The sequence below is a fragment of the Mustelus asterias genome, chromosome 2, assembly GCF_964213995.1.
Source record: "Mustelus asterias chromosome 2, sMusAst1.hap1.1, whole genome shotgun sequence".
Taxonomy (NCBI): Eukaryota; Metazoa; Chordata; class Chondrichthyes; order Carcharhiniformes; family Triakidae; genus Mustelus; species Mustelus asterias.
In genome coordinates, this window is record NC_135802.1 from 11,629,104 (window position 1) to 11,653,390 (window position 24,287).

Here is a 24,287-nt window from a genome sequence, read left to right on the forward strand (position 1 = left end):
AAGTAGATGCTGAACTGAAAGACTCAAATTTTTGCTCAATTAGCTCATAGAATCCCCACAGTACAGAATGAAGCCATTCGGCCCATCGAGTCTGCACCGACCACAATCCCACCCAGGCCCTATCCCCATGCATTTACCCTAGCTAATCCCACTGACACTTAGGGGCAATTTTAGCATGGCCAATCCAGCTAACCCGCCCGTCTTTCGGTCTGTGGGAGGAAACCAGAGCACCCGGAGGAAACCCACACAGACACGGGGAGAATGTGCAGACTCTGCACAGACGGTGAACCGAGCCGGGAATCGAACCCGGGTCCCCGGTGCAGTGAGGCAGTGGTGCTAACCACTGTGCCACCCTCAAGTTGGGAAATTTCTCCTCGTCTCTGTCTTAAATGGGTGACCCCTTATTTTTAAACAGTGACCCCCCCTAGTTCTAGATTCTCCCACAAGAGGAAAGATCCTCTCCACATCCACCCTGTCAACACCCCTCAGGAGCTTAATGGTTTTGATAAGAAAAAAAGGAAGTTTTTAATCCCATCCTTCTGAGTTCAATCAGAGGCCAAACATCAAAGTAAATGAAATGTTTAATTCCATTAACCAACTGGGGGTTTCCTCCGGGTGCTCCGGTTTCCTCCCACAAAGACGTGTGGGTTAGGTTCATTGGCCGCGGTAAATTTACCCTTAGTGTCAGGGGGATTAGCAGGGTAAATATGTGGGGTTACAGGGCTAGGGCCTGGGCGGGATTGTGATCGGTGCAGACTCGATGGGCCAAATGGCCTCCTTCTGCCCTGTAGAGATTCTATGATTCTAACCAGTCACTTCCAGCAATGACATTCAGCTGATTTTGTACTATTAATTTCAGCGAGTTGATTAAGAAACATGGACATTCTCTCTTCCACCTTCTTCCATTGGGAAAATGATACAAAAGTCTGAGGTCACGTACCAACCGACTCAAGAACAGCTTCTTCCCTGCTGCTGTCAGACTTTTGAATGGACCTGCCTCGCATTAAGTTGATCTTTCTCTACACCCTAGCTATGACTGTAACACTACATTCTGCACCCTCTCCTCTCTCTATGAACGGTATGCTTTGTCTGTATAGCACACAAGAAACAATACTTTTCACTGTATGCTAATACATGTGACAATAATACATCAAATCTAATCAAATCGAAAAGATCTGGGACTGGATTTGGGGCATTTCTCCGAAAAGCAATTGCGGTGAAAAATTCAATTGGCCAAGAGACAGGCAACACCAAAATGTTCTTTTTATTTTGATTGATGCCTTTGCAAATTACCCTGGACATTAAAAGAATGAAAAGCCTTCCATAACAGTAGCACAGAATGTACTGCAAGTAAAAACAGCCGTCATGGCGAAGCACCCATGACAATTTGTCACACTGCCATGCAACACGCTGCAAATACAATGAGAGCGCAGTTACACCGCGCACAGAGGGTTTAGTATTTAAAGTTTATTTATTAGTGTCACAAGTAGGCTTATATTAACACTGCAATGAAGTTACTGTGAAAATCCCCTCGTCGCCACACTCCGGCGCCTGTTTGGGTGTTTCATAGAATCCCTACAATGCAGAAGGAGGCCATTCGGTCCAACGAGACTGCACCGACCACAATCCCACCCAGGCCCTATCCCCATAGAGTCATAGAGGTTTACAGCATGGAAACAGGCCCTTCGGCCCAACTTGTCCATGCCACCCTTTTTTTAAACCCCTAAGCTAGTCCCAGTTGGCCACATTTGGTCCATATCCCTCTATACCCATCTTACCCATGTAACTGAACGCTTTTTAAAAGACAAAATTGTGTCCGCCTCTACTACTGCTTCTGGCAGCTTGTTCCAGACACTCACCACCCTCTGTGTGAAAAATTTGCCCCTCTGGGCTCTTTTGTATCTCTCCCCTCTCACCTTAAACCTATGCACTCTACTTTTAGACTCCCCTACCTTTGGGAAAAGATATTGACTATCTAGCTGATCTGTGCCCCTCATTATTTTATAGACCTCGCTAAGATCACCCCTCAGCCTTCTACGCTCCAGAGAAAAAAGTCCCAGTCTTTCCAGCCTCTCCTTATAACTCAAACCATCAAGTCCCGGTAGCATCCTAGTAAATCTTTTCTGCACTTTTTCTAGCTTAATAATATCCTTTCTCTCACAGGATGACCAGAACTGAACACAGTATTCCAAGTATGGCCTTACCAATGTATTGTACAACCATAACCCCATATATTTACCCTAGCTAGACCCCTGACACCTAAGGGGCAATTTGGCACAGCCAATCCACCTAACCCGCACATCTTTCGGACTGTGGGAGGAAACCAGAGCACCCAGAGGAAACCCACGCAGACACGGGGAGAATGTGCAGACTTCACACAGACAGTGACCCAAGCCGGGAACCGAATCCATGACCCTGGCGCTGTGAGGCAGCAGTGCTAACCACTGTGCCACTGTGCCGCCCTGAGGGTGGATTCAATTTGGGCCTAGGTATTCTCGGGCAGATCACTGACAACAGAGGGTTGAACTGCGGGGGGAGGAACTAGAAAAGGGTGGACAATTTAGGCTTGAAAAAGGTGACTGACAGAACTAACTATAGAATCACAGAAGGAGACCATTTAGCCCATCGTGTTTGTACTGCCCCTTTGGTACAGCTGGGCCAAAGGAGTTGATGCCATGGAAGGGCAACTCCATGCAAAGCATGGGAAGCCAAAATGGTGGTTCCTCATTCTTGGCTGGCTGAGGCACTTAAAATAAGCCATTGGAATTGAAAATGATATGTTTATACTGGGAATGAGCAGGTTAAGCGGAGGCCCATCACATGAGGAGCAGATGAGAATTCATCAACATGACATAAAGGTTGGGTAACCCTGACAAACAGGCAATGAGAAGGTTGCTCCTGTGTGAGAGAGATGGACTCAAGTGAGCAAGGAAAGACATCAGAGACGCAAAGAGAAAGAGAGACACAAACACCCTGGCTGGAATCTAATCGAGGGGTTCGGGTGGTTTATATGTAGAATAATGGATACCCGGGAGTGAGTTATAGACTGGAATCTAATCGAGGGGTTTGGGTGGTTTATATATAGAATAATGGATACCTGAGAGTGAGTTACAGACTGGAATCTAATCGAGGGGTTTGGGTGGTTTATATATAGAATGACAGATACCCGGGAGTGAGTTACAGACTGGAATCTAATCGAGGGGTTTGGGTGGTTTATATATAGAATAATGGATACCCGGGAGTGAGTTACAGACTGGAATCTAATCGAGGGGTTCGGGTGGTTTATATGTAGAATAATGGATACCTGGGAGTGAGTTATAGACTGGAATCTAATCGAGGGGTTTGGGTGGTTTATATATAGAATAATGGATACCTGAGAGTGAGTTACAGACTGGAATCTAATCGAGGGGTTCGGGTGGTTTATATATAGAATAACAGATACCCGGGAGTGAGTTGCAGACTGGAATCTAATCGAGGGGTTTGGGTGGTTTATATATAGAATAATGGATACCTGAGAGTGAGTTACAGACTGGAATCTAATCGAGGGGTTCGGGTGGTTTATATATAGAATAACAGATACCCGGGAGTGAGTTACAGACTGGAATCTAATCAAAGGGTTCGGGGTGGTTCGTATATAGAATAATGGATACCGGGAGTGAGTTACAGACTGGAATCTAATGGAGGGGTTTGGGTGGTTTGTATCTGGAATAACAGATACCCGGGAGTGAGTTACAGACTGGAATCTAATTGAGGGGTTTGGGGTGGTTTATATATAGAATAATGGATACCCGGGAGTGAGTTACAGACTGGAATCTAATCGAGGGATTTGGGTGGTTTATATACCGAATAATGGATACCCAGGAGTGAGTTATAGACTGGAATCTAATCGAGGGTTTGGGTGGTTTATATATAGAATAACAGATACCTGGGAGTGAGTTACAGACTGGAATCTAATCGAGGGGTTTGGGCTGGTTTATATATAGAATAATGGATACCCGGGAGTGAGTTGCAGACTGGAATCTAATCGAGGGGTTTGGGGTGGTTTATATATAGAATAACAGATACCCGGGAGTGAGTTGCAGACTGGAATCTAATTGAGGGGTTTGGGTGGTTTATATATAGAATAATGGATACCCAGGAGTGAGTTACAGACCGGAATCTAATTGAGGGGTCCGGGATGGTTTATATATAGAATAATGGATTCCCGGGAGTGAGTTACAGACTGGAATCTAATCAAGGGATTCGGGTGGTTTATATATAGAATAATGGATACCCAGGAGTGAGTTACAGACTGGAATCTAATCGAGGGGTTTGGGGTGGTTTATATATAGAATACCAGATACCCGGGAGTGAGTTACAGACTGGAATCTAATCGAGGGGTTTGGGAGGTTTATATATAGAATACCAGATACCCGGGAGTGAGTTACAGACTGGAATCTAATCGAGGGGTTTGGGTGGTTTATATATAGATTAATGGATACCCAGGAGTGAGTTACAGACCGGAATCTAATTGAGGGGTCCAGGATGGTTTATATATAGAATAACAGATACCCGGGAGTGAGTTACAGACTGGAATCTAATCGAGGGGTTTGGATGGTTTATATATAGAATAATGGATTCCCGGGAGTGAGTTACAGACTGGAATCTAATCAAGGGATTCGGGTGGTTTATATATAGAATAATGGATACCCAGGAGTGAGTTACAGACTGGAATCTAATCGAGGGGTTTGGGGTGGTTTATATATAGAATACCAGATACCCGGGAGTGAGTTACAGACTGGAATCTAATCGAGGGGTTTGGGAGGTTTATATATAGAATACCAGATACCCGGGAGTGAGTTACAGACTGGAATCTAATCGAGGGGTTTGGGTGGTTTATATATAGATTAATGGATACCCAGGAGTGAGTTACAGACCGGAATCTAATTGAGGGGTCCAGGATGGTTTATATATAGAATAACAGATACCCGGGAGTGAGTTACAGACTGGAATCTAATCGAGGGGTTCGGGTGGTTTATATATAGAATAACAGATACCCGGGAGTGACTTACCGACTGGAATCTAATCGAGGGATTTGAGTGCTTTATATATAGAATAATGGATACCCAGGAGTGAGTTACAGACTGGAATCTAATCCGGGGGTTCCGGGGGTTTATATGAAGCATATTGCTATTTTCTAATACTATCTCCTGTCCCATATTCTAACATGAAACAGCTAAAGGCAATTGAATTTTGAGGGAGTTGCAAGAAAACTCTAAACAAGCCTGCTCCTACTATTGAGTTCTGCTCTCCTCAATACAATGCCTCATTCTCGCCCCTCCCGCAGTCAATAATTCCTTACCTCTCCGTTCAGGAAGCAGTATAGTAAAGCCACAGCAAAGCCCTGTTTTAAAGAAGAAGGATTCAAATCAGTGAGGTTACAGCTCTGCGATTATATTTAACTCCTCAACATTGCTGTAAGCGTGTCAGTTCCAGGTGATACTGGGTCCATTTCAGAACATGCTCGATTTCGCTACGGTCGGGGTTTATCGAAACATAGAAGATAGGAGCAGGAGGGGGCCATTCGGCCCATCGAGCCTGCTCCACCATTCATCACGATCATGGCTGATCATCCAACTCAATAGCCTCATCCTGCTTTCTCCCCATAACCTTTGATCGCCCCAAGTGCTATATCCAGCACTCCTGTTGGTGTTCCAACAGGGGAGAATTAGGAAGGATCCGGGGTTTTCTCTATCCGGAGAGCAGTTTGAATGTGGAACTCACCACTATGTGGAGTGGTTGAGACCTATCACACACATGGATTTGCTCAGATGCTATGGGGGCGGAGGACAGATGACTTTCCCCACCTCTCCACCCTTGAGTTCAAAGTCAGCCGACACCTTGTCACAGTGAAACCTTGTAAGAAGTCTAACAACACCAAGTTAAAGTCCAACAGGTTTATAGCAAAAGCTTTTGCTACCAAATAAACCTGTTGGACTTTAACCTGGTGTTGTTAGACCTCTTACTGTGTTTACCCCAGTCCAACGCCAGCATCTGCACACAGTGAAACCTTATCATAGAATAGAATTATAGAAACCCTACAGTGCAGAATGAGGCCATTTGGCCCATCGAGTTTGCACCGACAACAATCCCACCCAGGCCCTATCCCCGTAACCCCACATATTTACCCTGCTAAACCCCCTGACACTTGGGTCAATTTAGCATGGCCAATCCACCTAACCCGCACATCTTTGGACTGTGGGAAGAAACTGGAGCACCCGGAGGAAATCCACGCAGACATGGGGAGAACGTGCAGACGCCACACAGACTGTCACCCAAGCCGGGAATTGAACCCAAGTCCCTGGTGCTGTGAGGCAGCAGTGCTAACCATTGTCTGGGCGGACATGACTAGTAGACCCCGGTGAGGGAGGTGGGGGAGGGTTGTGGGGGGTGATTACAGAGTTTCGGGGGGGCTGGTGAGGGTTGGGGGGGGGGCTATAGGTGAGGTACCATCTCGGGGGAATTTCTCCTCTGGTTGCAGGGGATGGACTTCCCTAAGCAGGTGACAGAATATTGAGAGTGGATATGGAGTGGATATGGAGAGGATGTTTCCACGAGTGGGAGAGACCAGAACTCGAGGGCACAGCCTCAGGCTAAAGGAACGCTCCTTTAAAACTGGGATGCGGAGGGATTTCTTCAGCCAGAGAGTGGTGAATCTGTGGAACTCTTTGCTGCAGAAGGCTGTGGAGGCCAGGTCATTGAGTGTCTTTAAGACAGAGATAGATAGGTTCTTGATTAATGAGGGGATCAGGGTTTATGGGGAAAAGGCAGGAGAATGGGGATGAAAATCAAATCAGCCATGATTGAATGGCGGAGCAGACTCAATGGGCCGAATGGCCTGATTCTGCTCCTATATTTTATTAGGCTTATTATCCTAAGCCTAAGGACCTTGGGTGAATTTCAAGACATTCAGGACCTTATCACCATGGTAACCATAGGTTGACGAGGTATAAACAGAGGATTGGAATTATTAGGCCTGGCATACCCAGGTGTCAGCGCAAGGGAAGGATTTATTGAACTGAATACGTTGGAATCCATGTCTTTGTAAATGGCACCGATGTTTAGTCAGCTGTTGTTAGTTTATTCATTTATTAGTGTCACAAGTAGGCTGACATTAACACTGCAATGAAGTTACTGTGAAAATCCCCTAGTCGCCACACTCTGGCGCCTGTTCGGGTACACTAAGGGGCAATTTAGCACGGCCAATGCACCTAACCAGCACATCTTTCAGACTGTGGGAGGAAACCGGAGCACCCGGAGGAAACCCACGCAGACACGGGGAGAATGTGCAGACTCCGCACAGACAGTGACCCAAGCCGGGAATCAAACCCAGGTCCCTGGCAGTGTGAAGTAGCAGTGCTAACCCACTGTGCCACCATGCCGCTCCGGGAACAGATGGTGCAGTCCATCTAAAAGGTGGTACCTCACTAGGTGTGACTCTCAGTATTGCAACGGAATATGCTAATTTGATTTTACTGCATTCATTTAATCAAAATGTGGTGTGTGGCACAGGGTGGCACAGTGGTTAGCACTGCTGCCCCACAGCTCCAGGGACCCGGGTTCAGTTCCCGACTTGGGTCACGGTCTGTGCGGGGTCTGCACGTTCTCCCCGTTCTAACCACAGTGCCACTGTGCCACGTTGACCGATATAGGTGGCAGCCATGCGCTGAAGCATAGCGGATGGAGACAGTACCTGAAAGGATCCTATCCCAAGCTCGATGTGGAGTCTCAAATCCTCCGCGACGTGATCGGGCAAAAACACACCGACAATATAGTGGACGCCAAAGAGAGGGATGAGGAGCAGGGTCGACTTTGCCAGTCTCCTGAAAAAGAAGTTCGGCGTTTTGGTTTATCAAAAACCTTCCCACACGTCTCAAGAAATTCAAACTACAGTTCCTGCCTTTCTCTTTGGGAAATTCAAAGCATCGGAAGAGTGAACACCAGGGCCAGGAATGCAGGGTCACCGGGAACATCTTTGTGAGATACCCTCAGTTCAGTATCTCCCATTGGAAATAAGAAGGGATCCTTCTATCCCTCCAGCATCCTTCACAGAGATACAGGGATTTTTGGATGTTGAAGATAGCACGGTGATTGAAAATTCTTTCAAGGGATGTGGGCATCCCTGGCCAGGCCACCACTCCATAAGACCATAAGACCATAAGACATAGGAGCGGAAGTAAGGCCATTCGGCCCATCGAGTCCACTCCACCATTCAATCATGGTTGATTTCAACTCCATTTACCCGCTCTCTCCCCATAGCCCTTAATTCCTCGAGAAATAAATACTCATCCCTAATCACCCTCGAGAAGGTGGTGATCAGCCTCTGTCTTGAACCACTGCAGTCCATATGGTGTAGGTACACCCACAGTGCTGTTGGGGAGGGAGTTCCAGGATTTTGACCCAGCGACTGGGAAGGAACGGCGATACATTTCCAAGTCAGGATGGTGAGTGGCTTGGAGGGCAACTTGCAGGTGGTGGTGTTCCCATGTATCTGCTGCCCTTGTCCTTCTAGATGGCAGAGGTCACGGGTTTGGAAGGTACGGATGAAAGAGTCTTGGTGAGTTTTTGCAGTACATCTTGTAGATAGTACACACTGCTGCTACTGAGCGTCGGTGGTGGAGGGAGTGGATGTTTGTGGATGTGGTGCCAATCAAGCGGGGCTGCTTTGTCCTGGATGGGGTTGAGCTTCTTGAGTGTTGTTGGAGCTGCACCCATCCAGGCAAGTGGGGAGTATTCCATCACACTCCTGACTTGTGCCTTGAAGATGGTGGATAGGCTTTGGGGAGTCAGGAGATGAGTTACTCACTGTAGGATTCCAAGCCTCTGATCTGCTCTTGTAGCCACAGTATTTATATGACTAGTGCAGTTCAGTTTGTGATCAACGATGACTCCCAGGGCTTTCATAGTGAGGGATTCAGCAATGGTAAAGCCATTGAATGTGAGGAGAGATTCCCCCTTGGCAATCCAATTTACCTGGGCCATATCCCTTCTCACTGCCCTACCCCGGGTTAGTTATTGTTACTCTGGATTGCTCCATGTCCGTTTCCATTTCCAGTCTAAACCTTCTGATACAATGATCACTCTTTCCGAAAGGTTTCCCGACCAGATCCATCTGACCCAGCTGCTTTCCAAGAACCAGATGCAGCAATGCCTCCTTCCTCATTGGACTGGAAATATATTGATCCAGAAAAGTCTCTGGCACACATTTCAGAAATATTTCACCTGTCTGCCATTCACACATTATTATCCCAGTTCAGATTCCGAAAATTCAAGTCGCCCATCATAACTATGCTATAATTTTTGCAATTCTCTATAATGCCCTTATAAATGTGTTCCTCTACACCTTTCCCACTAGCTAATGGCCATTAGAATCATGGAATCCCTACAGTGCAGAGGAGGCCATTCGGCCCATCGAGCCTGCACCGACAACAATCCCACCCAGGCCCTATTCCTGTAACCCCACATATTTACCCTGCTAATCCCCCTGACACTAAGGGGCAATTTAGCATGGTCAATGCATATCTTCGGACTGTGGGAGAGCACCCGGAGGAAACCCACGCAGACACGGGGAGAATGTGCAGACTCCGCACAGACAGTAACCCAAGGCTGGAATTGAACCTGGGTCCCTGGCGCTGTGAGGCAGCAGTGCTAATCACTGTGCCACCGCGTTGCCAGGAATTTACCAGAAGGAGCAATCATAGAATCATACAGTGCAGAAAGAGGCCATTTGGCCCATCTAGTCTGCACTGACAACAATCCCACCTGGCCCTATCCCCATAACCCCATGCATTTACCCTAGCTAATCCTCCTGACACTAAGGGGCAATTTAGCACCTCCAATCCATCTAACCCACGCACCTTTGGACTGTGGGAGGAAACCGGAGCACCCGGAGGAAACCCACGCAGACACGGGGAGAACATACAGACTCCACATAGGCAGTGACCCAAGCCGGGAATCAAACCCGGGTCCCTGTCACTGTGACGCAGCAGTGCTAACCACTGTGCCACCGTGCTGCCCAATAATATAGTACATTTAACGTAGGAAACTGAGCATGAAGGAAGGTCTACATTTCTCTCTCTCTCCGCTGTGTTCACCCAAATGAATAGTTTATGGTCAGTATGGATCTCCCATCCTGCTGCAAATAGTACTCACAAGAAGTGAGTGGAGGAGTTGCCTCTGATGTCTGGCGATCTCAGCTTCTGCACCAGGATACGGATAATGTTCCAAAATATCAGGAAGTTGATCTGTGCAATTAATATAAAATAGTTAACAATATCGAACAATCTGATCCCACGGACCGTTTGTCAACAAACATTTACAGACTGTTTACTTCACGTTTTTACCCACAATGCAAATCTTTTCTCATCTAAATTTGAGTCAGAATAGCAATTTTGCTCCAATTTGTTATTATTTATTCATTCCCGGGACATGGGCGTCGCTGGCTGGGCCAGCATTTATTGCCCATCCCTAGTTGCCCTTCAACTGAGTGGCTCGCTAATCCACTTCAGAGGGCAGTTGAGAGTCAACCACATTGCTGTGGCTCTGGAGTCACAGGTAGGCCAGATCGGGTAAGAACGGCAGATTTCCTTCCCTAAAGGACATTAGTGAACCAGATGGAGTTTTCCTGACAATGGTCATCATTAGACTTTTAATTACAGATTTTAATTGAATTCAAATTTCACCACGTGCTGTGGTGGGTGGGATTCGAACCCGGGTCCCCAGAGCATTACCCTGGGTCTCTGGATCATTATTTCAGTGACAATACCATTCCGCCACTGCCTCCACTTCCACTCTGAGGCTGCCTATAAATCTGTTTATACCACATCCATTTATTGCCCCAGTCTGCTCTTCCTGTTGCTTCTTCAAAAGGGTGGCACAGTGGTTAGCACTGCTGCCTCACAGGGCCAGGGACCCGGGTTCGATTCCCGGCTTCGGTCACTGTCTGTGCGGAGTCTGCACGTTCTCCCCGTGTCTGCGTGGGTCTCCTCCGGGTGCTCTGGTTTCCTCCCACAGTCCAAAAGACATGCTGTTTAGGTGGATTGGCCGTGCTAAATTCGCCCTCAGTGTACCCGAACAGGTGTCCGAGTGTGGCAACATGGGGATTTTCACAGTGACTTCATTGCAGTGTTAATGTAAGCCGACTTGTGACACTAATAAATAAACTTAATAAAAATTTCATTGCTTTGACTTACCAAAACTGTGAGCAGTATGGCGCCTCTTAAAATCCACCAGATGTATTCATTCTCGTTATCATCCCAACATCTGGAAGTGAATCAAGACAGTTAGAATAATGGTAGGCTGATAACATAATGTTTTATTCATTCAAGGGATGTGGACTTCGCTGGCTGTGCCAGAATTTACTGCCCATCCTTAATATCCCTTGAGAAGATGGTGGTGAGCTGCCTTCTTGAACCTCTTGTCAATCTATGAGGTGTGGGTACACCCACAGTGCTGTTAGGGAGGGAGTTCCAGGATTTTGACCCAGCAACAGTGAAGGAACGGTGATATATTTCCAAGTCAGGATGGTGAATGACTTGGAGGAGAACCTCCAGGTGGTGGTGTTCTCATGTATCTGCTGCCCTCATCTTTCTAGATGGGTGGGTTTGGAAGGCACTGCCTAAGGAACCTTGGTGAGTTGCTGCAGTGCATCTTGTAGATGGTACACACGGCTGCTACTGAGTGTCGGTGGTGGAGAGAGTGAATGTTTGTGGAAACCTTCAACTGTTTCTTGATATCTTGTGGAGTGAATCAAAATGCCTGGATGCTGGGGACCACTGGAGGAGGCTGAGATGGATCATCCACTCGGCACTTCTGGCTGAAGATTGCTGCGAATGCTTCAGCCTTATCTTTTGCACTGATGTGCTGGGCTCCTCCATCATTGAGGATGGGGATATTTGTGGAACTCATCCTCCAGTGAGTTGTTTAATTGTCCACCACCATTCTTGACTGGATGTGGAAGGACTGCAGAGCTTAGATCTGATCTGTTGATTGAGGGTTCGCTTAACTCTGTCTGTTGCTTGTTGCTTATGCTGTTTGGCATGCAAGTAGTCCTGTTTGGTAGCTTCACCAGGTTGACACCTCATTTTTATGTATGCCTGGTGCTGCTCCTGGCATGCCCTCCTGCACTCTCCATTGAACCAGGGTTGATCTCCTGGTTTGATGGTAATGGTAGAGTGGGGGTTATACCAGGCCATGAGGTTACAGATTGTGGTCAAGTGCAATTCTGCTGGTGATGGTCCACAGCATCTCATGGATGCCCAGTCTTGAGTCGCTAGATGTATTCAGAATCTATCCCATTCAGCACGGTGGTAGTGCCACCCAACACGATAGTGGGTATCCTCAATGTGAAAATGGGACTTTGTCTCCACAAGGACTGTGCAGTGGTCACTCCTACCAACACTGTCATAGACAGAGGCTTCTGTGGCAGGCAAGTTACTGAGGATGAGCTCAAGTATGTCTTTCCCTTTTGTTGGTTCCCTCACTACCTGCCGCAGACCCAGCCAACAACCAAGGTTAGGTTAAGGCCATTGGGGCTTGGCCAGTATAGTCTGTGGTGGTGCTTCTGAGCCACTCTTAATGATGGACATGGAAGTCCCCACCAGAGTACATTCTGCGCCCTTGCCACCCTCCAAGTGCCTCCTCCAAGAGGTGTTCAACATGAAGGAGTACTGATTCATCAGCTGATGGGAACTTCCTGCTGATTACCATGTGCTGTTCCCCCATGTTTGACCACTTAATGATTCACCACCCTCTGTGTGAAGAAGTTTCTCCTCTTCTCAGTCTTAAATGGCCTGTCCTTTATTCTATGACTGTGTCCCCTGGTTCTAGACTCACTCGCCAGGGGAGACATCCAGGAGAAACTAAATTGATTAGGATTATATTCACTGGAGTTAGCGGAGTGAGAGGGGATCTCATAGACACTTATAAAATTCTAACAGGGTTAGACAGGGTAGATTCAGAAAGAATGCTCCCAATGGTGGGGGAGTCTAGAACTAGGGGTCATAGTTTGAGGATAAGGGGTAAACCTTTTAGAACTGAGGTGAGGAGAAATTTCTTCACCCAGAGGGTGGTGAATGTTTGGAATTCACTACCACAGAATGTAGTTGAGGCCAAAACATTGTCTGATTTCAAGAAGAAATTAGATAAAGCTCCAGGTTCTAAAGGGATCAAGGGATATGGAGGTGGAGGGGGAGTCAGGATATTGAATTTGATATTCAGCCATGATCTTAATAACTGGTGGAGCAGGCTCGAAGGGCCGAATGGCCTACTCCTACTTTTACGTTTCAATCCTATCTACAGCTACCCTATCACAGCCTGTGAGGGCCTGAGGTCCTAGATGAAACTCTGCGAGGTTGAGATGTGTATGTTACTGGAGCCCACTTTTAACTCACACAAAACCATTTTACTAATAAAATCAGATAAAATCAGGCCCCAGATTTCAAAATTGCTTTTGACTTACCCACTGTTATCAAAGCGTAGCTTTGTAAAGATCCAAAATGCCAGCACAATAGCTGGTGCTCCTGAGATAGATCCAAAAAAAATTGGTTGGAAAACTACTACTCAAACACATCAAGGCATGAATTAACATATTGAAAATCTAGTGTACATTTCATAAGTTCATAAGATATAGGAGCAGAATTAGGCCATTCGGCCCATCGAGTCTGCCCCGCCATTCGATCATGGCTGATGTGCTCCTCATCCCCATTTTCCTGCCTTCTCCCCATGACCCTTCAACCCATTCCCAATTAAAAATCTGTCTAACTCCTCCTCAAATTTACTCACTGTCCCAGCACTTCGGGGTAGCAAATTCCACAGATTCACAACCCTTTGGGAGAAGTAGTTTCTCCTCAACTCTGTTTTAAACTTGCTGCCCCTTATCCTAAGACTATGACCTCTCGTCCTAGAATGCCCCACAAACTTCACCATTTGACCACACTATAGATGTCAATATTTTACAATAGAAAATCAGCATGTTGTAAAGTGAGAAAGCGGTCCATATTGGTGTTACAACTACTATAAGACCCAATCCTAAACACATGCACCCTCCACATTCCCGGATCACTTTATTTCATTTTCCTTCGACCGCCTCTCCTTAAAATCAAGGACTTTATAGCGGAACATTTAGAAAGCAGTGGCAGGATCAGACAGAGTCAGCATGGATTTATGAAGGGGAAATCATGCTTGACAAATCTGTTGGAATTCTTTGAAGATGTAACTAGTAGAGTTGACAAGGGGGAGCCAGTCGATGTGGTATATTTGGACTTTCAGAAAGCATTTGACAAAGTCCCGCATAAGAGATCATCGTGCAAGATTAAAGCGCATGGGATTGGCGGAAGTGTATTGAGATGGATAGAAAACTGGTTGGCAGAGAGGAAACAGTATGAATTAATGGGTCCTTTTCAAATTGGCAGGCAGTAACTAGTAGGGATCGGTGCTGGAACCTCAGCTATTCACAATATATATGAATGATTTGGATGCGGAAAGAAAATGGAACATCTCAAAGTTTGCAGATGATATCAAGTTGGGTGGGAGGGTGAACTGTGATGAGGATGCAGAGAATGATCTGGACAGGTTGGGTGAGTGGGCAAAGCAATGGCAGATACAGTATAATTTGGATAAATGTGAGGTTATTCACTTTGGAAGCAAAAACGAGAAGGCAGATTACTACCTGAATGGCTGTAAATTGGGAGATGGGAGTGTGCAGCGGGACCTGGGAATCCTTGAGCACCAGTCGCTGAAGGTAAGCATGCAGCAGGCGGTAAAGAAGGCAAATGGTCTGTTGGCCTTCATTGCGAGAGGTTTTGAGTACAGGAGCAGGGATGTGTTGCATGATTTCAAGAAGAAATTAGATTTCGCTCCTGGGGCTAAAGGGATCAAGGGATATGGGGGGAAGGGGGGATCAGGATATTGAATTCGATGATCAGCCATGATCATAATGAATGGTGGAACAGGCTCGAAGGGCCAAATGGCCTACTCCTGCTTCTAGTTTCTATGCTTCTGTGTAACATCCCCACTTCTGACCTTACGATGGAGGAAGGTCATTGATGAAGCAGCTGAAGATGGTTGAGTCTAGGACACTATCCTGAGGAACTTGATGTAGCAACAATGAAACCAGAATCATATGGTCACGGGTGCATGAAAATCATAGAATGATAAATATTTACAGCAAGGAATGAGGCTGTTTGTCCCCGTCTGTCCAGGCAGGCTGACCTGCTTAACCATCAGCTTAAACTTACTTCCCAGCTCTCACTGAATAGCCTTCAAGGTCACAGCAATTCAAGTGATTATCCAGGTCCACGATAGATCATGCACCTTCTTCAATCTGGTCTATTGCATTCGCTGCTCCCAATGCGGTCTACTCTACATCGGAGAGACCAAACGCAGACTGGGTGGCCGCTGAACACCTCCGGTCCGTCCGCAAGCAGAACCCAGACCTTCCTGTCGCTTGCCACTTCAACACACCACCCTGCTCTCCTGTCCTCATGTCTGTCCTTGGCCTTTTGCAATGGAGAAGGGGCTTGGAGCTCCGAAAGCTTGTGTGGCTTTTGCTACCAAATAAACCTGTTGGACTTTAACCTGGTGTTGTTAAACTTCTTACTTTTGCAATGTTCCAGCGAACCCCAACACAAACTGGAGAAACAGCACCTCATCTTTTGAGTGGGCCCTTTACAGCCTTCCAGACTGAACATTGAGTTCAACAACTTACAGCATGAACTCTCCCTCCACCTTCACCCCATTTCCATTTAATTTATTCCATTTCATTTCATATCATTCATCCATTTTATCATCCTTCTTTTTCACTTCTATTTTTCCACTTTCCATTCCAGCTCTCCTTTTGCCCCCTCCCCACCTCTCAGGGAAATTGCCACATTCCTCAGGCAGTCCTTTAACAATCTGTGCCTCTGTTCTGCCATTCACACATTCTCATCACTTAATGGGCACTTTTAGCATCTTCTCAGGCTTCTATATCCTCATTTACATTCCCCTTATCCCATTCCATACCCCCTCTACCCACCCTCATTGTATAAATCTCTGCTGATTCTCGTTGCTCTTAGCTCTGATGAAGGGTCATCCAAAATCGAAATGTTGGCTCTATTCTCTCTCAGTAAGAGTTTTAACAACACCAGGTTAAAGTCCAACAGGTTTATTTGGTAGCAAATGCCATTAGTTTTCGGAGTGCTGCTCCTTCGTCAGATGGAGTGGATATCTGCTCTCAAATAGGGCATGATGTGGAGATACCGGCGTTGGACTGGGGTAAACACAGTAAGGAGTCTAACACCAGGTTAAAGTCCAACAGGTTTATATGATAGCAAACGCCACTTGCTTTTGGAACCTAGTGGCATTTGCTACCAAATAAACCTGTTGGACTTTAACCTGGTGTTGTTAGACTCCTTACTCAAACAGAGCATACAGAGACAAAGATCAAGTTACAGAATACTGATTATAATGCGAATCTTTACAGCTAATCAGGTCTTAAAGATACAGACAATGTGAGTGGAGGGAGTATTAAGCACAGGTTAAAGAATCATAGAAATAGAATCCCTACAGTGCAGAAAGAGGCCATTTGGCCCATTGAGTCTGCACCGACCACAATCCCACCCAGGCCCTACCCCCATATCCCTACACATTTACCTGCTAATCCCTCTAACCTACGCATCTCAGGACACTAAGGGGCAATTTTAGCATGGCCAATCAACCTAACCTGCACATCTTTGGACTGTGGGAGGAAACCAGAGCACCCAGAGGAAACCCACGCAGACACGAGGAGAATGTGCAAACTCCACACAGACAGTGACCCAAGCCGGGAATCGAACCCAGGTCCCTGGAGCTGTGAAGCCACAGTGCTAACCACTGTGTTACCGTGCCACCAAGAAATGTGGATTGTCTCCAGACAGGACAGCCAGTGAGATTCTGCAAGTCCAGGAGGCAAGCTGTGGGGGTTACCGATAGTGTGACATGAACCCGAGATCCCGGTTGAGGCCGTCCTCATGTGTGCGGAACTTGGCTATCAGTTTCTGCTCAACGAATCTGTGCTGTCGTGTGTCGTGAAGGCCACGTTGAAGAACGCTTACCCGAAGATCAGAGGCCGAATGCCCGTGACCGCTGAAGTGTTCCCCAACAGGAAGAGAACAGTCTTGCCTGGTGATTGTCGATGATCGGGCACGTCTTGCAGAGGTTGCTGTGGCAGGGTTGTGTGGTGTCGTGGTCACTGTTCTCCTGAAGGCTGGGTAGTTTGCTGCGGACAATGGTCTGTTTGAGGTTGTGCGGTTGTTTGAAGGCAAGAAGTGGGAGTGTGGGGATGGCCTTGGTGAGATGTTCGGCTTCATCAATGACATGTTGAAGGCTCTGGAGGAGATGCCGTAGCTTCTCCACTCCGGGGAAGTACTGGACGACTTCTATATCCTCATTTACATTCCCCTTGTCCCATTCCACACCCCCTCTACCCATGTGTACCGTGGAAGTACACGGTACCTACTCTTGCAACTCGGCCAACGTTGTCTACCTGATACACTGCAGGAAAGGATGTCCCGAGGCATGGTACATTGGGGAAACCATGCAGACGCTACGACAACGGATGAATGAACACCGCTCGACAATCACCAGGCAAGACTGTTCTCTTCCTGTGGGGGAGCACTTCAGCGGTCACGGGCATTCAGCCTCTGGTCTTCGGGTAAGCGTTCTCCAAGGTGGCCTTCACGACACACGACAGCGCAGAGTCGCTGAGCAGAAAATGATAGCCAAGTTCCGCACACATGAGGACGGCCTTAACCGGCATCTTGGGTTCATGTCACACTATCGGTAACCCCCACAGCTTGCCTCCTGGACTTGCAGAATCTCACTGGCTGTCCTGTCTGGAGACAATACACATTTCTTTAACCTGTGCCTAATGCTCCCTCCATTCACATTGTCTGTATCTTTAAGACCTGATTAGCTGTAAAGATTCGCATTCTAATCAGTATTCTGTAACTTGATTTTGTGTCTCTGTGCCCTGTTTGAGAGCAGATTTCCACTCCATCTGACGAAGGAGCAGCGCTCCGAACGCTAATGGCATTTGCTACCAAATAAACCTGTTGGACTTTAACCTGGTCTTGTTAAAACTCTTACTGTGTTTACCCCAGTCCAAAGCTGGCATGTCCACATCTATTCTCTCTCCACAGACGCTGTCAGACCTGCTGAGATTTTCCAGCATTTTCTGTTTTTGTTCCAGGATATATCCCCGTACAAGAGTTTATCCCGAGACAGCACCTTCCTTCACTGTCGCTGGGTCAAAATCCTGGAATTCCCTCCCTAACAGCACTGTGGGTGTGCCTACACCACAGGGACTGCAGCAGGTTCAAGAAGGTAGCTCACCACCACTTCTCAAGGAGCAATTAGCAATGGGTAACAAATACTGGTAGGGTGTTGGGGAGATCTAGGGGTACATGTTCATAGCTCCTTGAAAGGGGAGTCACAGGTGGATAGAATGGTGAAGAAGGCATTCAGCATGCTTGGTTTCATTGGTCAGAACATTGAATACAGGAGTTGGGATGTCTTGTTGAAGTTGTAGAAGACATTGGTAAAAGCCACACTTGGAATACTGTGTACCATTCTGGCCACCCTATTACAGAAAAGATATTATTAAACTAGAAAGAGTGCAGAAAAGATTTACTAGGATGCTCCCGGGACTTGATGGTTTAAGTTATAAGGAGAGGCTGAATAGATTGGGACATTTTCCCCCTGGAGCGTAAGAGGCTTAGGAGTGATCTTATAGAGTTCTATAAAATAATGAGGAGCATAGATCAGTCTTTTCCCAACGGTCGGAGAGTCTAAAACTAGTTTTAAGGTGAGAGGGGAGAGTTACAAAAGTGTCCAGAGGGGCAATTGTTTCACACAGAGGGTGGTGAGTGTCTGGAACAAGCTGCCAGAGGTAGTAGTAGAGGCGGGTACAATTATGTCTTTTAAAAAGCGTTCAGAGAGTTACATGGGTACGATGGGTATAGAGGGATATGGGCCAAATGCGGGCAATTGGGAATAGCTTAATTGTAAAAGCATGGACAAGTTGGGCTGAAAGGCCTGTTTCCATGCTGCAAACCTCTGATCCACATCAGATGAAAGAATTAATAAAAGAGATTATCCACGTGCTTTTTAAATGTTACGGGGGCTTCTGTCTCAATCATCCTTTCAGGCAGTGGGTTACTGATCACCACCAGCCTCTGGGGAAAATACAATAGCCCTCAGTGATAAACACTTGGGAGAATCGATGAAGTGGTACAAGCACTCCCCCCACCCTGCGCCCTCCCCCCATGCCACTGCCTGGCTCTTGAAATTGGAAACAAGACAGAAAATACACACCCCAACCAAATAAACAGTACCACCAGAAGTACTTCTTGGTTGATACAAATGTTAGGCTGAGAAGCGTTTGCAGATACAACCCTTCCACCAGAAGCCATGAGAAATTGGCCAGAATGCAGTACTGAAAGAACGTGATGGAGGCTTTACACGTCACCTGGAAAAGAGAAAAAAAATTACATGGAGCTATTTAGAGGCATCGATGCTCGGGCGGCACGGTGGCACAGTGGTTAGCATTGCTGCCTCACAGCGCCAGGGACACAGGTTCAATTCCAGCCCTGGGTGTCTATCTGTGTGGAGTCTGCACGTTCTCCCCGTGTCTGCGTGGGTTTCCTCCGGGTGCTCCAGTTCCTCCCACTTTCCAAAGATATGTAGGTTAGGTGGATTGGCCATGCTAAATTGCCCCTTAGTGTCCCAAGATGTGTAGGTTAGGTGGATTGGCCGTGCTAAATTGCCCCTTAGTGTCCCAAGATGTGTAGGTTAGGTGGATTGGCCGTGCTAAATTGCCCCTTAGTGTCCCAAGATGTGTAGGTTAGGTGGATTGGCCGTGCTAAATTGCCCCTTAGTGTCCCAAGATGTGTAGGTTAGGTGGATTGGCCGTGCTAAATTGCCCCTTAGTGTCCCAAGATGTGTAGGTTAGGTGGATTGGCCATGCTAAATTGCCCCTTAGTGTCCCAAGATGTGTAGGTTAGGTGGATTGGCCGTGCTAAATTGCCCCTTAGTGTCCCAAGATGTGTAGGTTAGGTGGATTGGCCGTGCTAAATTGCCCCTTAGTGTCCCAAGATGTGTAGGTTAGGTGGATTGGCCGTGCTAAATTGCCCCTTAGTGTCCCAAGATGTGTAGGTTAGGTGGATTGGCCGTGCTAAATTGCCCCTTAGTGTCCCAAGATGTGTAGGTTAGGTGGATTGGCCGTGCTAAATTGCCCCTTAGTGTCAAGGGGACCAGTAGGGTAAATACATGGGGTTATGGGGATAGGCCTGGATGGGATTGTTGTCGGTGCAGGCTCGATGGGCCGAATGGCCTCTTTCTGCACTGTAGGGTTTTGACGGTTCTAAATGAGCCTGCACTCACCCATACTTCAATTCTCTTCTATTTCTCTCCCTCTCATGTATTCAAATGACTTTCCCTTTAATGTACCCCAAGAACTTCTTGTGCTAATCAGTTCCATATTTGATCCAGCCTCTCCAGGAAATGGCGCTTTCCCCAGAATTCCACATTGAATTCATTAGTGTAATAAGAATTAGGGGCAAGTATCGGCCATTTGGCCCTCGGGCCTGTTCCGCTATTGCATAAGACCCTGGCTGATCGAATGTGGCCTCAACTCCATTCTATTGCTTGCTCCTCCCATCCTGTAACCCTTGCCTCCCTCACAGATCCAGGGCGGAATTCATCAGCCATTCCCGCCGGCAGGATCATCCGGTATTCATAGAATCATAGAAATCATTAGGTATTGCGGAAGCTGACCCCTGCCCAGGGATCCCCGATGGCGGCACAGACCGAGGAATATAAATCGCCATCGACTCTGGCAGGAGCCGTGGGTGCTGCCGATGGCTGATGGTGAACCATGTCCACATTGGAAAACTCGGCCTGAGGCGGCTGGAGAATTCCACCCCAGAAATCGGGCTAAATCCACCTGGAATATGTTCAATAACCCAGCATCCACTGCTCTCCATAGAATCCCTACAGTGCAGAAGGAGGCCATTCGCCCATCGAGCCTTCACTGACTCTCTGACAGAGCATCTTAGCCAGGCCCACCTCCCTGCCCTATCCCTGTAACGCCACACATTTACCATGGCCAATCCCCCTAACCTGCACACCTTTGAATACTAAGGGACAATTTCCCATGGCCAATCCCCCTAACTTGCAGATCTTTGGACACTAAGGGGCAATTTAGCATGGCCAATCCCCCTAACCTGCACATCTTTGGACAGTGGGAGGAAACCCACGCAGACACGAGGAGAACATGCAAACTCCACACAGACAGTGACCCAAGCTGGGAATCGAACTCAGGTCCCTGGCGCTGTGAGGCAGCAGTGCTAACCACTGTGCCACCATCCCGCTCTCACTGGGGAAGTGAATTGCAAAGGCAAATGGCGCTCAGAAAGAAATTTCTCCTCGTCTCTGTCTTCAATGTGAGCTCCCTCGTTCCAGACTTCTCCACGAGGGGAAAAATCCTCTCAGAGTCTACTGGTCACGTGCCCTCTGAATATCGTATGTTTTAATAAGATCACCTCACATTCTTATCAAGTCCAATGAGCGCAGGTCCAAATTCTGAACCTGTCCTCATATCTTACCCGATATGGTGATCTAATATTTGAGGAAAGGGGAGGAGACCTCGATCAATCCCTCCCAAATAAAACTGACCACACTAACACTCAGTACTGGGATTCACTCCAAGCTCAATTTCAATAATTCACAGTTCCTTTTAACAAAACCCAATCTCCTTCTGAAAAATTGCGTTAAGCAACATCGGGAAGAGCTGCCTTTAGATCACACCTTTCTCCTCAGGACATCCAAGAGCATTTTCCAGCCAATTAAGTACCTTATCCAGAAGGAAAACAGGGAATTCAAAATGGAACACCAGTGAAACGGGAAAATCAGAATACCGGTCTGAACGTTTTCCTCTTTCCTTCTATTTTTCGAAGCATAGACACTGTTGCAATGTAGGAAACACGGCAACCGATATCTGCATAGCATTGCCAGGGAGGCTGTGGTGTAGTGGTATTGTCGCTGGACTAGTAATCCAGAGACCCCAGGGTAATGCTTTGGGGACCTGAGTTCGAATCCCACCACGGCAGGCGGTGAAATATGAATTCAATAAAAAATATCTGGAATTAGATGTCGAATGATGACCATGAAACCATTGTCGATTGTCGTAAAAACCCATCTGGTTCACTAATGTCCCTTTAGGGAAGGAAATCTGCCATCCTTACCTGGTCTGGCCTACATGTGACTCCAGAGACACAGCAATGTGGTTGACTCTCAACTGCCCTCCAAGGGCAACTAGGGATGGGCAATAAATGCTGGCCCAGCCAGCGACGCCCATGTCCCATGGATGAATAAAAAGAGCAAGATCCCACAAACAGAAGTTTGTGTGTGGTGCCCAGCTAATCTGAACTGATGCATTTGGTTGAGGGTTAAATGTTGGCCAGGATGCTAGGATACATTTTTTATTTGTTCACCGGATGTGGGTGCCTCTGGCTGGGCCAACATTTACTGCCCATCCCTAACTGCCCTCCATTTCAGAGGGGCATTTGAGAGTCAACCGGATTGCTGTGGCTCTGGAGTCTCAAAAATGGTTTCATAGTCACCCTTAGATTTTTAATTCCAGATTTTTATTGAATTCAAATTTCACCATCTACTGTGGTGGGATTCGAGCCTGGGTCCCCAGAGTGTTACCCTGGGTCTCTGGATTATCATAATCATAGAATCATAGAATCCTACAGTGCAGAAGGAGGCCATTCGGTGCATCGAGTCTGCACCGACCACAGTCTCCCCCAGGCCCTATTCCCACATTTACCCTAGCTAGTCTCCCCGACACTAAGGAGCAATTTAGCACGGCCAATCCACCTAACCCGCACATCTCTGGACTGTGAGAGGAAACCGGAGCACCCGGAGGAAACCCACGCAGACACGGGGAGAACGTGCAAACTCCACACCGACAGTGACCCAAGCCGGGAATCGAACCCGGGTCCCTGGCGCTGTGAGGCAGCAGTGCTAACCACTGTGCCACCCTGCTGCCCCACCGTCCAGCGACAATGCCACGAGGCCACTGCCTCCTCAGCCTTCCCCCCCAGTCATGGGATCTTTTGAAATTACCGGAGGGGCCACAGCCTTAATGTTTCTCCCGATGTGCGCTAAACGTAGACAGCCAAAAACTATTCAAGGATGTCCTACCGTTGCGATGGAACAATGGTTTATTCTTCTGTTCGAGAACAAAATGGCGTCTTTGGTGAAGACAGAAGCTGCTCGCAGAATGAAGGACACAAAGAGGTTCAAATGGATGTAATTGCGAGTACAATGAAATTTTCTGGGGGTGGGAGGAAGGACAGATAGTTAGTCACGGACACAAAGGTATGCACCAAACAACTCTGCAAACTCATTGACATATAAAACCTCATACCTGAAAGCCATAAAGATTATGCTTGCGATTACCAGGGCAATCACAGATAGCGCATATCCTGCAGTGTACGCTTGCTTAATTGTCAGATAGTAGGATATCTAGTTTAATTAGAAAAGATTTATATTTTAAATAAAATACAACAGATGAGTTGCATCAATTAACAGTGTGTTATAGGAATGATGATCTCTAAGCAGATACTCAGTTATAACATGGGTACAATATATTTTTTATTCGTTCGTGGGATATGAGTGTCGCTGGCTCGGCCAGCATTCATTACCCATCGCTAACTGCCATTCATCTCAGCCATTTAAGAGGGCAGTTAACCCGGTTAATTAGTTAACCCGGTTAATTAGTTAACCCGGTAAATTTTTCAGTGCCCTGGCAACATTTATTCATGATGTGGAGATGCCGGCGTTGGACTGGGGTAAACACAGTAAGAAGTTTAACAACACCAGGTTAAAGTCCAACAGGTTTATTTGGTAGCAAAAGCCACAAGCTTTCGGAGCCTTAAGCTCCTTCTTCAGGTGAGTGGGAATTCTGTTCACAAACGGCACATAAAGACACAAACTCAATTTACAGAATAATGGTTGGAATGCGAATACTTACAGCTAATCAAGAGTAACGTACAAACAATGTGAGTGGAGAGAGCATCAAGACAGGTTAAAGAGATGTGTTAAAGAGACAATACACATCTCTTTAACCTGTCTTAACCCTCTCTCCACTCACATTGTTTGTACCTTTAAGGCTTGATTAGCTGTAGGTATTCGCATTCCAACCATTATTCTGTAAATTGAGT

General features: G+C 47.0%; 1 protein-coding gene across 1 annotated transcript in view; it reads right to left on the reverse strand.

Moving 5' to 3' along the window:
- LOC144505236 (vasoactive intestinal polypeptide receptor 1-like) overlaps positions 1-24,287 on the reverse strand; it is a 35,979-nt gene that overhangs the window by 4,637 nt on the left and 7,055 nt on the right. Inside the window, exons 2-9 of the mRNA XM_078231256.1 lie at positions 23,492-23,589; positions 23,266-23,398; positions 19,372-19,525; positions 13,499-13,559; positions 11,232-11,301; positions 10,192-10,283; positions 7,733-7,862; positions 5,342-5,383 (exon numbers count right to left, since the gene is read on the reverse strand). Of these exons, the coding sequence (XP_078087382.1) occupies positions 5,342-5,383; positions 7,733-7,862; positions 10,192-10,283; positions 11,232-11,301; positions 13,499-13,559; positions 19,372-19,525; positions 23,266-23,398; positions 23,492-23,589 (780 nt within the window). The remainder of the gene's footprint in view (positions 1-5,341; positions 5,384-7,732; positions 7,863-10,191; positions 10,284-11,231; positions 11,302-13,498; positions 13,560-19,371; positions 19,526-23,265; positions 23,399-23,491; positions 23,590-24,287) is intronic.